This window comes from Scomber japonicus, chromosome 3 (genome assembly GCF_027409825.1).
Source record: "Scomber japonicus isolate fScoJap1 chromosome 3, fScoJap1.pri, whole genome shotgun sequence".
In the NCBI taxonomy this organism is placed as follows: Eukaryota; Metazoa; Chordata; class Actinopteri; order Scombriformes; family Scombridae; genus Scomber; species Scomber japonicus.
The window spans coordinates 30,767,629-30,783,173 of NC_070580.1; the positions used below are offsets into that span (position 1 = coordinate 30,767,629).

General features: G+C 41.1%; 1 protein-coding gene across 1 annotated transcript; it reads left to right on the forward strand.

The window, feature by feature from the left end:
* The first annotated feature begins 1,218 nt into the window (after positions 1-1,218).
* On the forward strand, positions 1,219-14,748 carry LOC128355334 (alpha-tectorin-like). The gene is made up of 12 exons (XM_053315579.1): positions 1,219-1,301; positions 1,848-2,082; positions 3,912-4,068; positions 6,152-6,242; positions 6,391-6,453; positions 8,112-8,314; positions 9,184-9,312; positions 10,167-10,354; positions 10,523-10,674; positions 11,110-11,361; positions 12,503-12,665; positions 14,689-14,748. Exons 1-12 carry the CDS (start codon positions 1,219-1,221, stop codon positions 14,746-14,748), a joined length of 1,776 nt encoding a protein of 591 aa, XP_053171554.1.
* Positions 14,749-15,545: the final 797 nt, after the last annotated feature.

Sequence of the window (15,545 nt, forward strand, 5' to 3'; positions counted from 1 at the left end):
GAGCAGGTTGAAGCTAGCATTTCTACATATGTTCACTTTGAGTGTGGGAGTTTTGACCATGTTTAGCAAAGATATCCAACATCATTGCAGTACATACATTACAGAAAACCATGTCCCCTGTATATTATAATTAGTAGAAGACTCAAATCTTTTATTTAAAGCTGGAGTATGGGATTTTGTCTCCCTCGTCTGGCATTGAGAGTAACAAAAACACTTTAAACACAGGCTTAACATCATAGGAGCAGCCTCAGTCATCCTCCACTGCAACATTTTACAGTGTTACTGTACGGCTCTAAAATGGTAGATAGATTATTTTTTCAGGGTCACAAAATGGAAATGATTTGTTTCACTGTCAAATTTTGGTGTGAATAATCAAACTGATATTGTAACATATATGTAAAAGTGACTAAGGAGTTCATTCAAACATGTAAAACTACCAGAATATCAATATAAAGTAGAGTATATCATATATGAGAGACTCCAGATTTACCCTGAAGATCAGAGGTGTCAAACTCATCTTCATTCAAGGGCCACATACAGTCCAATCTGATCTGATGTGGGCCGGATCATTAAAAAGATGGATGGAAGGAAGGAAGGAAGGAAGGAAGGAAGGAAGGAAGGAAAGATGGAAGGAAGAAAGGAAGGAAGGAAGGAGTGAGGAAAGAAGGAAGGTAGGGAGGAAGGAAGGAAGGAAGGAGTGAGGAAAGGAAGGACGGAAGGAAAAGGAGGAGGAGAAGGAAAGATGGAAGGAAGACAGGACAGGTGGAAGGAAGGAAGGAAGGAAGGAAGGAAGGAAGGAAGGAAAAGAAGACAGAAAGGAAGGAAGGAAGGAAAATAAGACAGAAAGGAAAGATGGAAGGAAGAAAGGAAGGAAGTAAAGAGAAGAAGGAAGAAAAGATGGAGGGAAGACAGGAAGAAAAGGAGGAAGGAAAGATGGAAGAAAGGAATTAAGTAACAAAGAATGAAAAGAAGGAAGGAAAAGAAGACAGGAAGTGGGCCGGGGCAGACCCCTTCGCGGGCCGGTTCTGGCCCACGGGCCGCATGTTTGACACCCCTGCTGTAGATGTATATTCTGCATTTCTTCTCAGTGTGTAACGACATGGACTCTTAATTGACAACAGGAGTCAATATTCTTGAATAACACTACACTGAGTTAATTAACTTTGTGATGGTTTTGATACTGTGTCTTTTCCAGCTGTTTGAATGACCTCATCCAACATGCTCCGCTTACTGCTCTGCGTGACTGCGGTCGTCCATTTTACCACCGGTGCTGATCTGCCAGCGTGCCAAGGAGAGAACAAGTAAATATGTCTGCTGTTTATTATAGGGCTGGGTATTGTCAATGATTTCCTGAATCGATTTAATTCCGATTCACAGGGTCCCGATTTGATCTGATTCTCGATTCGATTCAATATCGATTCAATTTTATGTTTCCAGATTTTTCTTTTTGTAAGTCAGGCAATATTTTTAACACGCAATCATGTGTGGACACCAAATTCTTCAAGAGTAAAGTTAAATCATGAGTCTGATCCAATACTGGGATCTAGCATGATAGCATCTATGTGTATTTACCCTTAAGACCAGTGGCATTTTAAATCATGTCATTTTGAATTATGTTGTCATCATGTAACCAATGATTTTCAAAAAATGCACATAAAAAATCAATTCACAGAATTTTTAATCGATATCGAATTTTTAAATAGAAAATCGATATTAATTGACGGATCGTTTTTTTGGACACACTCCTAGTATATTAGATGATATTATTATGTGAAAAGGTTTAGGTAACTGAAGTAAGTGAAATATTATGATATCATTATAAATCTGTTGCTCCCCACCTTCCGCAGGTGCTTCTTGTGCACTGTGACGGGCCCCACTGTGATTGATATCAACGGCCAAGTGAACTCTGCCAAGGACCGGTGTGGGTACACTCTGATGAAGACAACATCAATCCCTGGTATAAAAGTACACGTGACCTTCAAGGAACGACGCCGTGTAGATGTTAGCTTTTTGGACAGTGTGATCCTGCAACTGGAGGACGCAGGTGTCAAGATTTATCTGAAACAAGGCGGAAAGGTTATGGTAAGTTCTTGTGCTGAGCCATGCAGGATTGTTGGGAGGGTTGTTCTGTTTTTAACGCCACTGAAAACAGGTCAATAATTATGTGGACTGTATATAGGTTAATATCTGGTCTCTGTTCTACTTTTGCAGTCTGACAGATAGAAAGACTGTCTCCTTCATTGCGAAGAACTGAAGGCATCAGTAAGCTTGTAACAAAGTGCTTTTCAGAGAGTGATGGGTTAGACTCCCATTCTGATGGCATATTTGGGCGGCTCAATCCAAAAGTCTTGGAAACAATTGTCAACCACATTATGCAGTTCCGATGCTTTTTGGCCCATCACAACAGGGAGAAAAACACTTTGACTTTAGACATGTTCAGCCAACATGTTGTAAATACTGAAACCTTCTGTCTGCAAGGAAGAGATCAGGCAAGCCATTCATTGTTGTGTCATTCTCTCAGATAATCTAAATTAATGACGGATTTAGTGGCGGTTGTGAAAGGCAACACGTTTTTGAAGAAAATGTAAAACTGAAAGACAGTACTTCATAGAACACCACAACCAGCATTGACTGTGAGACCCGTGTAAAAGACAGTGGTAGCTGAATCTTAATCAACTTGCGTACTGTTTGGCTATGGTGGGGTTTGAACTTTAGACCTATTGGTTTGGAGGCAGCTTTTCTAACTGCAGTATTTGTTAAACAGTTAAACACCATACACTTGTGTGACCTGCTTGTGAAAGAACAAAGTTGTGCCGAAGCAACCAACTGTCTTGATAACTGTATTAGTACAGTGTATTATCAAGAGCTGATCTTGGTTGTACACAGGGACATTGGTCTAGTGATGACTGAACAGGCACCTAAAGGCCTGGACACACCAGAAAGTGAGACAGGGAATTGCTCTATTAATTATTATAAAAAACTGGTGTTAGAGGTTGAGTTAGTGACTTGCAGGGCTAGTTGCCTGCTGCAGCTGTTGAGCTAACATGCTAACATACTTTAATTAGCCATTGCTAATAACTCACAATGCTCTCTGAGGTAGCTTTCATGCTAACTGGACAATTGGTTAACATCGTTTCTTTAAAAAGATTTATACTGCTGCGCTTTTGGGCAGTGGCACCATTGTGTCAAAGTTCACCAAAATTTAACTTGACGCTGAAGATTTGTGTCGCCATTTTAAATCAGTGTGAAGCCAATGTGGAAGTACATTAAAGGCTCCAACTGACTCCCATTTAAAAAGCATCAACTTCTCTCTTGGAAATATAAAGTCAGAATATTTTTTTCATTTTGGTCTCAAATGCTAAATTCAAGCCCTCTGAGAAATGTGCAGGTGGTCATTTTGTAAACTATTGCTTTGTTAAGAAGATTTGACTCATAGTAGCTTTAATATCTGTCGTTTGATTGACAGCTGGCTCATCTGTTGCTCTCCTCGACTTTGTGACTCTCACTGAGTTGGACTATAGTTTTATTGTCTCGTGTTGTATTAGACTAAATTTTACTTACTAGGTCAAGTGTACAGTTGTTCCCAGTAAGCTAGCGTTTGTTTCGTCTAAGGTAGCTGAGCTTGTTTCCAGAGTGTGAAAGGCACCCCCCCCCCTACTCTTTATGGTCCTTAAGGCCTTGGCTCCAAACAGAGATGCGCTGACAATAAGCTATGGGCTCAAACCAACTCACTGCATCCTTCTTTAAATACAGTCAGTGTGAAATACTTCAAACATGACACCCAGGAAAACTGATCGGCATAAGCAGACATTTTCCCAATGAGAAGTCTAATTTAGCCAAACTTACTGTATGAGGGCTTGAAAGGCAGCAGGTGTAGTATAACTCTCTATTATCCCTCTGCTGTGATGCAGGTGGGCGATGCGGAGAAGAAACTCAGCACCACGGCTGAGACGGTTAACGGTGTGGCACTCTCCAAAGATACGACTGGAGTGATGTCCAAGATGTCCAAGGGGAACTACATGATGACCGTCTTCTTTGATGGTTCCACTGCACAGATACACATTAAAGGTACAAAGAGTCAAATCCTTGAGGGGTCCATGAAGGAACAGACTGTGTGAGAAAATATGTTTTAAATACAGCATTGAACTATTTAAAGAAAAAGTTCAACATTTTGGGAAAAACAGTCATTTGCTTTAAAGGTCCAGTGTGTAAGATTTAGTGGCATCTAGCAGATTATCATTATGGATGTAGTTTGTGTTAGTAAGCTGCTCTTCCACAATGAGCCTCCAGAACAGATTCAGTGCTGCTTGTCATGGACTCTCCACCTCCGTAGACTCTCTGCTTGAGGGACGAACATCAATCAACCAGTCAGTTTGTGTTTTGATGATGGTGGTGAAGAACAATAACTTGTCAGTCCAAATTCTTCCATTGTAGAGTAGAGTGTACTATGTCTTGTTATTTTCTTATATGTCCTTGTTTTTCTTGGGCGGCTGTGGCTCAGGAGGTAGAACCAGTCCACATGTCGATGTGTCCTTGGGCAAGACACTTAAGACCCCAAATTGCTCCCATTGCTGCGCCAACGGTGTATGAATGAGAATGAATGGTTAAACTCCCCCTGATGAGCAGGTTGGTACCCTGTGTGGTAGCTCCTGCCATCAGTGTATGAATGTGTGTGAATGGGTGAATGAGATGTCATGTAAAGCGCTTTGAGTGGTCGTAAAGACTAGAAAGGCGCTATATAAGTACAGTCCATTGACCATTTATTTAAAAAACACGTGCACCAGCCGCAATGACATAATCGTGGTCGTCTTTGTGCCACATGCGACAACAAATGGAGCATCTTGTCTCCTCAGGGACTGAAGTTACGCTTTCATTAGCATCACCTCCTTTCATTGATGTTTAAAATACAGTAGACTTGACTCTTTATATCAAACTTGATATTTTTATATTCACCTGCTTCATTCATGTTTAAAATGTAGTCTCTCCACTACCATCATCAAAACACCACAGAGTTTCTTTTGGAGGAATGATGTTCATCTCTCCAGTAGAGGTCTACAGACTTGGACAATCTATGACAATAAGCTTTGAAGGTGTTGTGAAACTTAAGTGCTCTCTGTGGAAGAACGACATCTTACCAAAGCAGAGTTTTATGTAAATGTTTCTTTCTTTTCCGTTCCTTTCATCTGTGTCTCATTAGGTTGAGATTTGGCGACTGCACAGCCTGTGGCGATTCACATAATTTCCATACTCATTTACCATTCAGGGAGCTGTTTCTGTCCTGAATCTGCCTGACTCATTTATCCAGGCTTTCTTTTTAATTCATCCCAACTTCTCGGCCTATCGGACATGTTAAAGCTTTATTTACCTTTACAAATATTGACTGAGCTGTCTGGTCCCATCTAAATCTACATGGTTTGGTCACTTACAGGTTAGCCTCACCTGATATCACTAATCAATCACTCATTTTATTTTTCTCCAAAGGGTAATTAGTTGTAATATAAAAACACAATACAAAGGAAATACAAATTATTAATGGTTAAAAGTGAATACTACTTGGTGAAGAAATGGACCAAATGGTTATACAGTTTGATTTGATAGAAAAGGCTTTGCTCTTTCAATCAGCACTCAAATAATCTACAGTAATTGCATTAGATTGCATAGGTGTTCCTAATAAAGTGCATGGTCCATATATATTGCCTCCACTGCCTCACTCAAGAGACGAGCCAATGTTACTGTAAGGCAATTTTATAAAGACAGCAAACAGACAATTTAATCATTTGTGGTGTCAAATCCAAATTGCTCCCACACATTACTTTTGGTGTTTTGGTGTTATGATAATCTGTTCAGCATGGCTTGTTAGGTAGCTGGTTTCCTCCTTTTAGTTTTACTGAAGAGAGCCAAAATAGCTGAAGGCAACAACAAGGTATCAGACAAACCTGCTCCATCATTGTTACAGACACTGTTCAAAAAGCTGCAAAAGAGAAGAAAGATGGTTTGATAAGAGACAGATACTACCAGACTTACTAATTTCTCCTCAATTATATCTTCAAAGGCTGACTGCTGTGATTAATCTACTAACAACTGCTTTCCTTTGTGATGCCATATTATTGATCTGACTCTTCTCTGCTCACTCTCTCCTGAAACTGGCCAGCACCAAAAGCAAGTCCTCCCACTGTGGAGGGTTTATGTGGAAACTCCATGAAGTTCAGTGATGAGAAGGCGACTGACCACAGCCCCAAAGAGTAAGACCTTCATCTTAACATGAAAGTCCTGTTGACTGCTGGTTGATGAATTTCAGTAACTTTGGGATTCTTGTACAGAGCAGTTGGGTGTTTAGGTGCTCTGGGTGTTGGTTTATGGTCTTGACCCTCTGCTGTTTTCACTCACTAGGTGTGACAAGGAACACAAGGACGACTCTAAGACTGGGATCGAATGCGCCAAAATGACTAAACGGTGAGCAGAGATACAACTGAACACAAATAAAACACTAATTTGATCCATAAAAAAATATTTGCGATGCAGGTGAAAGCTCAACACATCTAAATTCAGATAATATTCAAACTTTTTATTTGGGTAACGGGGTAACATTAAATTCACAGTTGACACAAATATGCATGACACACAGTTTTAGGCCGGCTGGCACAACACATGTCCTGTAGCTTACTCCCTGTTCAGACCAAACACAGCACAGTTTGACCAATTTGTCTTTTTTGGTTTTGCCAGATGTGTAAAATGTGTAAGTTGTGAGAATATACAGTAAAAACCGGTAAATAAGATATTCCTTTGATATTATTATTTTTTAAATTTAAAAGTGGGGTGCATCTTATACATAAAATACAGAGAGAGGTTGGATCTGGATTTGGTTATAGGCTTATAAAGGGCCGTCCACACTAAAGGTCTGATTTACTAAAGGGTTGCATGTGTAGAAACGTGTGCAAACTTGACATCATCCGCAAAAAATGTGCAAGCTGACCTACTAACACAGCACACTGAGGTTTGCGTCTTGCAACTGTGCAAGCTAGTACGCGCTGTCCATTTAGCACGTTTGCCATAGTGAATATGTAATATGGGGCGTTTCAACCCCAGTGTGCAAAATACAGGGAGGAGAAAATGCAAATATGTTATTTAGCACACGCATTGTGATTTACCAAACCTGAAGGTAATCTTTCTGACGTTAACTGCGTCTATAAATAATACCCTTTGAAGGGCAGGTATTAACCGGCTGCTCACTGCGCTCAGATGACTTTTGTCACTGTGGAGAGGAGGAGACGGAGACACAATGACAGAATACACACAGGATGGAGTTTTTCCACCTATGTTAATATTTTTGGAGTGGAATATTTTTTGTTTTACTAACAGCACTGGCTTCGTCACAAATATTCTCCCATATGTCGGTTTTTCTGGTAATATTAGTTTTTGTTATAACTCAATATATTTGTTAACCTCTTCCACTAGAACAGGCATGTCAAACTCATTCCACAAAGGGCCATGTGACAAGCAGGAGCACTTCAGTCAGCTGATTGGTGCGCATGTGTGCTCCTGCTTGGTTGGAATGAAAACCTGCAGCCACGTGGCCGTTTGTGGAATGAGTTTGACATGCCTGCACTAGAACCTGATCACATTTCATTTTGCGCTTGCAGCTTTCTGCTCGTCTAAACTCTCCATTAAGACATGCAAAACCCTCATTTAAATACTGCTGTCTCCACCCTGTTGCACCTGTTTTCATGTGCGCAGTTATTCTTAGTAGATCACCCTCAAGACGCACGCAAACAAAGCGCAATCTATTGCACCATACACGCAATTTAGTACCCACTATTTGGGATCTTAGTAAATCAGGCCCTAAGTGTGAGAACTTCAACACTAACTCTATCCACACTTATGTACTATAACGTCTTGTAAACAGCTGTGTCAAGCATGCGTTGGGGGAGGAGCGCTGTTCTGGAGGCTCAGGCAGTGCTAATGTTCAGAATACAGCGTGAACACACTACTTCACAATGAATGAATAAAACATAACACAATGCTGTACATAAAATGCCATTGTCTTGTTATATCTAAAAATGTTCTACTCATTATTCTATCTCCCACTTTCCCTCTCTGCGTCACTGAAATAGCTGTGAAATCCTGAAGGAGGCGCCCTTCGACAAGTGCAAGAGTTACGTAGATCCACAGCCGTACATAACTGCCTGCACCAACACTTTATGCAAATATCCTGGAGTGGACGGTTTCAAGTGTCAGTTTCTGGAGGCCTACGCCAGAGTCTGCAGCCTGTACAACGACGATGTACTGAAAGGCTGGAGAGCAAACGTTGAATGCTGTAAGAATGTGGAAGAACTCACTACACAATACAACCCTTACTGAAACAAGACCTCAGCAAAAACGGGATTTTATGTTATCAAGAAATGCTTCCAGATTGAATCGATTGTTTTAGGGAGTCTTTAGCAGCGTATTTGCCACCATGATACAGTTCAGTGCCTCTTGTGGACGTAGAGAAGTAGGGAGCATGGGAGGTTTTTGGCCACTGGAGTAGTTGCTCTTGTGAACATTTAAATTTTGTACCCTGAGATTTGACCAAAAACATCAAGATAAAGACGATACTTGATTTGAAATGTACAGAAGCAAATCATCAGCATACAGTGACACATCTGAGTTTCTCCTAATCACAAGATAATCACGAAGTAATGAAGAACGACTTAGTAAAAACTAATCCATACAGGTGAACAAAGAGAATAACAAGAGCATAACTTATCAAAGAGAGGGAAAATCATCCTCAAGGGTCAAACGTCCTTTTAGGTAGCGCTTCAGTTCATCAGGAAGACCTCTCTAATTCAACTACTTACCTTGTGGAAAAGAGCTGCAGGGCATATGGACCTGACTCAAAATGGAATGATTAAATTAAGCTAAAATAGAGTAATGTGGATTTAATAGAAAGCAGTTGCCAACAGAACAGTCAGAGAGTTGGAGCAGCCCTGCAGTCTTCTGGGGGTTTGCTCCAGATATGTGGAGCGTAAAAACTGAACACTGCTTCTCCATGCTTATTTTTGACTCTGGGAACAGAAAGCAGACCAGTCCCAGTTGACCTTTGAGGTCTGGATGGTTCATAACGTAGCCCAGTACCAGTTTCCTGTGTTGTTCTGCTGGTTTTCTTTCAGCCTGTAATGTCTCTCTCTTTGTCTGTCTGTGTAGCTACTAACTTTCAGACCCTCTGTCTGGATCGGTTCTGCACTGCTGATGAGTTCTGCGGTGACAGCCTGACAGGTGGAACCCGCTGCCGTTGCCGGGCCATATTTGCCTCCACATACGATAAAACTTTAGGTAAGACAGCTTTAACACAACAAAGCGTCCTGCTGGCTGTTGTGTGAGCTGAACTCAAGTTTGAGTGTAAAAGCCAACACCCTAAAAATAATCTGCTATATTTTAACTAGTAAGCTTCTCACTGAACTAGCTAACGTGTTCAGTTTCACTTCATCTACTAACAGTACAACTTAACAAAGTCAATTCATTTTTTCACCTACTGCATCATTTTAATACAATAGGAGAGAAAAAAGCCCTTGAGATTACAGTGACAGACATTATCAGGGCTACAATAAACCGTTTAATTAAAAAGGAGAAAGAGATAACAGGTACAAAAGCCAGTATTGGCGCTTTTCCACTACACAGTTCCAGCACGACTCAACGCGACTCAGTTTTTTTTTGCGTTTCCACTACGGATAGTACCTGGTACCTGGTACTTTTTTAGTACCTGCTCTGCTGAGGTTCCAAGCGAGCCGAGCCGATACTAAATGTGACGTCAACAGACTGCTGGCCAAACCCGGCATTTTTAAATACCGGCAACAGCGTTACAGTCATACCGCTCAATGTTCTTGCTTTGTGTGTGACAGAAAGCCACATACAGCAGCAAGTACACCATCGCCTCCATGTCCTCCGTTGTTTATGTGTTTGTGTCGCGTATAAAACGAAGTCACAGCAGTATCGCTGAGCCGTGCTATGACGACCCCGCCCACGTTGAGTAGGTACCTTACTGTAATGGAAAAGGTTGTTCCTGGAACCGAGGCGAGTCGAGTCGAGCTGAGTAGTGCTGGAACTGTGTAGTGGAAAAGCGGCATTTGTGACATGGGATAAAAGAACCCACTTGCATGTTTGTTTTACTTTCACTTGTGTATGTTCAGGTGAGACAAAGTGTGATGGGAGCGCTGTGTCGGTTTCTCTGGTTGGTTGTCTCCTTGAGGACAAAGGCATCAAATACTCTGACTTACACCTCTTTGACGAAACCTGCAAAGGTGAGATGGACGCCAAGACCCACATGGTGTCCATGGACTTTGACACCAAAAGCAAACCCTGCGGGGCGATGGTCAGGGTGGGTGTCTCTCCTCTACTTTATTGACTTAACAATCGGCTAGATCTCCTTTTTTTTAGTGTTTAATCATTCTATAGTTGCAGCTCTGACTTGGACCACCTGGGTTTTTTTTTAAAGCTGCTGATCTGTGAATGTCTAAAAAATGTCTGTCTACCTGTGATCCTGCAGCTTGACGACGAAGGCAACATGATCAACAAGAATGGCGTCTTAGTGAAGACCACCAGAGAGGAAGTGATGGACCTTACTTGCCCCTTTGTTATACCAAATATAGACATCGATTTCTCATTAGACATCGTAGTCACGAGTGGTGACAGCGGCAGGTGGGTTTTAACAGTTTGTTTTATCCAAATTCAAACTCCTTCGTCTAATTCTCTCCTAACAAAAATCATACTGATGCAGAACACATTTATTTGACCAATGCAGATTTACAAGTAAGAATACAGTTCTTTGTTAAATCCTGCTGTGCGATTGATCTAAACTTTTAAATCCACATGTGAAAATTGTTCTCCAGCTACCTACCCCATCCTGTTTTAACCCTTTGATTTGATCATTGTCAACTGTATGCCGTATCCTATCGACTACAGCAGACTTCAGAAACAGGACTATGTATGATTTCTTCTGCTAGCCCCCCTTAGAAAGACAAATATCCCAAAACCATTCGGTTGGAAAAATAAGAATCACTTAAAATCATCATCAATTTGCAATTAACGTAAGAATAGATGTTTAGAGATCTGTGTGTGTGCTCATTTTTCCAGCGGTGGGGCAGTTGAGTATACAATTGAATCTGGACCTTGGAAGTACACTCTGAACATGAAAGCCTTTTCGGATGCTGCCCGTACGAAGCCTGTGACCTCGGACAGCACACTCAAACTGAACCAGAAGATCTGGTTTGCAATGGAGGCGGTTGGGCTGGATAGTGGATTGGTTTCGATGGTGACGGACTCCTGCTACGCAACCAACGTCGCATCATCCGACGACAAACTGAAATATGAACTCATCAAGGATGGGTGAGAGACACAGTTAACCCAGTCTTAGCTGAGAGGCTTTCAGTGGGAAACAGCTGTCTGGATTAAAGGCAGGATGAGACGGCTCAGGGTGAATAAACCTTCGATATGAATGTGTTCAAGAAGCAGAGTGGCTTGTGAGGCTCATTAACCTTTGTGTCGTCCTCCCGGGTCAAATTGACCCCGTCTGTTTTAACTGTTCCTTCCTTCCTCCCTTCCTCCTCCCTCCTTCCTCCCTCTTTCCTTCTTTCCTCCATCCATCCTTCCTTCCTTCTTTCCTCCTTTCCTTCCTTTCTCCCTCCCTCCTTGTTTCCTCCATCCTTCCTTTCCTTCCTTCCTCCCTCCTTCTTTCCTCCATCCTTCCTTTCCTTCCTTCTTTCCTTTCTCCCTCCTTTCCTTCCTTCCTCCCTCTTTCTTTCCTTCCCTCCTCTTTTCCTTTCTCCCTCCGTCCTACCTTCCTTCCTCCCTTCCTTCTTTCCTTTCCTCCCTACCTTCCTCCCTCCTTTCCTTCCATCCTTCCTTTCCTTCCTTCTTTCCTTTCTCCCTCCTTTCCTTCCTTCCTCCCTCCTTCCTTTCCTTCCTTCTTTCCTTTCTCCCTCCTTTCCTTCCTTCCTCCCTCTTTCTTTCCTTCCCTCCTCTTTTCCTTTCTCCCTCCGTCCTACCTTCCTTCCTCCCTTCCTTCTTTCCTTTCCTCCCTACCTTCCTCCCTCCTTTCCTTCCATCTTCCTCCCTTCCTTTCATTTCCTCCATCTTCTTTCCTTCCCTCCTACCTTCTTTCCTTCATCCTTCCTTTCCTTCCTCCCTTCCTTCTTTCCGTACCTCCCTTCCTCCCTTCCTTGACTCGAGGACAACAGGAGGGTTAATGTCTTAAATGTTCAAAGGTGCCACCATACAGGCTTAGGTTGTTTTAAATTTGAGTTATATAACAAATATAGAGGACATTTATGATAGAGCTCCAAAGCAAACTTTAGGATTTTTATACATTTTAGTAGACCTGTCTAAATAATTATGTTATCGACTTATTGTACAATAACGTAATTATCAATATATCGTCCAACAAAAGTAGTTATTGTGCCAGGCCAACGTTTCAGAGCAACACAAATGTTCTTCAGCTGGTGACGTTTGTTTTCCTGTTTCCGATCAGCTGTCCACACCCTCTTGACAAAACTGTGCATGTGGAGGACAATGGAAAGGGGACAACCAATTACTTCTCCTTTAACATGTTCCGGTTCTCTGGGAAAAGCAGAGACGTCTACCTGCACTGCAAGATCAGCCTGTGTGTCAAATCGAGCAACACCTGCGCTAAGGTACGATTGCAGAAAAATGACTCACTCAACACAAATCCATTCGAGCTTCCTTTCATCCTACACACTGTTAAACCAGAACAAAATCAGATCTGTCACATTGGTGCTATGCTTTTAATAATGTGTCACTAAATGGTACAAAAAAAAACTGTGGAGCCAAGTATGTTAGCAGCCACGAATTATAGTAAAAAACATGCTTCCATGGCAGTGTTTAGCTTAGTGGGTAGAGCACCCGCCCCATGTGTTGATGCTACAGTCCTCACTGCAGACCCCAGGTTTGAATCCCGTGCTGAGTGGTCCTATCCTGCATGTCATTGCCTCCCATTTCCTTTCTTTCTCTCCTAACCTGTACAATAAAGGCAAAAAGCTCCAAAAATATACTTAAAAAAATATATATACATGCTTCCACTCTGGTAGCTTTCTGTATTTTGAAACAATGCTGTTGAGCGATACGGCCTGGCTTGTTTTTTTAACACCAAACTGAGAAAGCCTTTCTTTATATATCTAGCTAAGGTCCCAAACCAGAAAAAAACAGACCCGGACCAAAAGTAAACTATTGTATGTGAACAGGAATGACCAGCCAACATTGCTATCCATACAGTCACATCACTTGTGCAGCTAAAAGCCTGAACATGTGGTTTCCTGTCATCCTACATAGTTAAGGCATATATCACATAACTGCAATGTCAATGGTTTCATTCTGGACACAGGACCTTTGTTGTGTGCCTTTTCCTGTGTATCTCTCCTTGTCTCTACACTGTGATTGTAAAATAAAGGCAAAACAAAAAAACATGAAAATTGTCAGATGTAAGGACATTAGCATAAGTTCAATATATTCTGTCAGCAGTTTTAATCTTGATCAGCATTGGATCTTAAACATGAACTGTCTGAACCCTAAAATGTTCTCTTTTTCTTTGTCTTTAACTCTTCTAACCAGAACTGCAGTTCAACTTCTAGGAGACGCAGATCTTCCATGAATAAATATGTGGATGACAAACCAGCCGTTTTCCTCATGAGCTGGAATTAGGTAAGACACAACTAATGAGCACCAGTGATATTACGGCAGAACCTCAACAAGAACAGACTAATATTTAACTTTTAGTGGATTGAAAACAGGTTATAAATGTTTGGAATCAGTCGGGTTTGACTCTCCGTGGATCGCCAGGACAAGATCTTTGCTGTTGCTCTGTTGTACCTTCGTACCTGTAGTCTGGAAGCAAAGGGTCATTTACCACCTTCATTTCTATAAAGTCAAATGTCTTTTCAATTTCTGACCCCTTCCTGTTTATGTGCCGCTGGTCAGACCTGCGTTGCATGGATCCCACAGTACCTTGTAAAGAGGTTTGCTGCGGTCCTATAGAAAATGAATGGGAGTGAATTTTGTATCACACTGCTTCCATGAGACTCAAAGCAGCACATAACAAAATATAATACATTTGAATTAAAGATTAAAGGTATTAAACTGGAGATTAAATGAAGCTAAAATATAGTAAGACATAAAAACAGGAGAATACAAAGTTAAAGCGCAGTGTGAGATATTAACCCTAAAACTTAAACAGAAAAATCTTAAACTGTGATTTAAAAGATCGGAGAGTTGGAGAGGACCTTCAGTTTTATGGGAGTTTGTCTAGATATGTGGAGCTTAAAAACTGAATGCTTCTTCTCCAGACTTAGTTTTGACTTTGGGGACAGAAAGTCCCAGACAATATGAAGTCTGGAGTACCTGAATAAAGGGAGGACCAGACTTTCTTCCATGTTGTTGTGGCGGTTTGGTCCAATGGTCAATGGGGCGGTGATCCTGTCAACAAAAAGAAATCAGTCAAAATGTTGCAGCAAGTCATGCAAACTGTGCAGGCATCTCATAAATATAATATAAAATATAAATACAAACTGTAGTGTACCGTCCGCTGTGTATGTCCTTTTCAGAGTAAATCAGGGCCTTTACAAATCTACAGTTTAACTTACAGTCGTTGAGCTCGAGCAGAAGTTTTCCTGCTGTATTAACATTCCAGAATTGTCTTCGCAGGTCGTTTCCATGGAGACTCGGACCGCACGACAAGCAGTAGATCTCTGCAGTGATTCCTGATCAAGAATCTGGACACCTGAATCCCTTCAATCCCTTTTCTAAACGACATCTCCTGGAAAGATTAGCTTTAGTAATGATTGCTCTGAAACAGTAATAACTAAACAAACTGTCTTAATGAGACGATCAGCTAAATTCATAAAATGTGAACATTACAACCAGAGCATGTTAGCATGGATAGTTTCTCATCAACATACCTGAGCAAATCTTTTACTGAGTGTCTTTGAGCAGAATGTGATTATATTATATTTACACATTATACAAACCAAACAAGCCAAAAACAGAAACGAATCTTAATAGAAGAGTATCAGCAGGTTGGGGAAGTATCATACATCTTTATAAACTGCAAGTAAGCGTCTAATTGGAGTTTTTCAGAAATATTATGAAGATTGGACAAAAAAAATGTGAGGTTCATGAAAGATTTGGTTGAATTTGCATTAATTTAATTCATTACAAGATCGGGATTTCCTGCAGGGAATAATACTGCAGCTTAATGCTTTACACTTTTTCCACTCTACTGCTGCTAACAGGGTGAAGGGAAGTATAACAGGACACTTTAATTATAACCTACATTGTATTTGCAGTCCAACTTAAATTATATATAAAACACATCAAGGAATAATTTAAAAAGTTTGACATTGGGATAAATTGGAAGTATTTGGTTTCTTTGCAAGAGTGAGATGAGACTCACTGAACTGATCCACTTACAAGTATTATGTGTGTATCCAAAGCCTGATATATCTTCTTCTTCCTCTGAGCCACTGTCGCTCTTGGTGACACGTTTCTAAGCTCCAACTTTT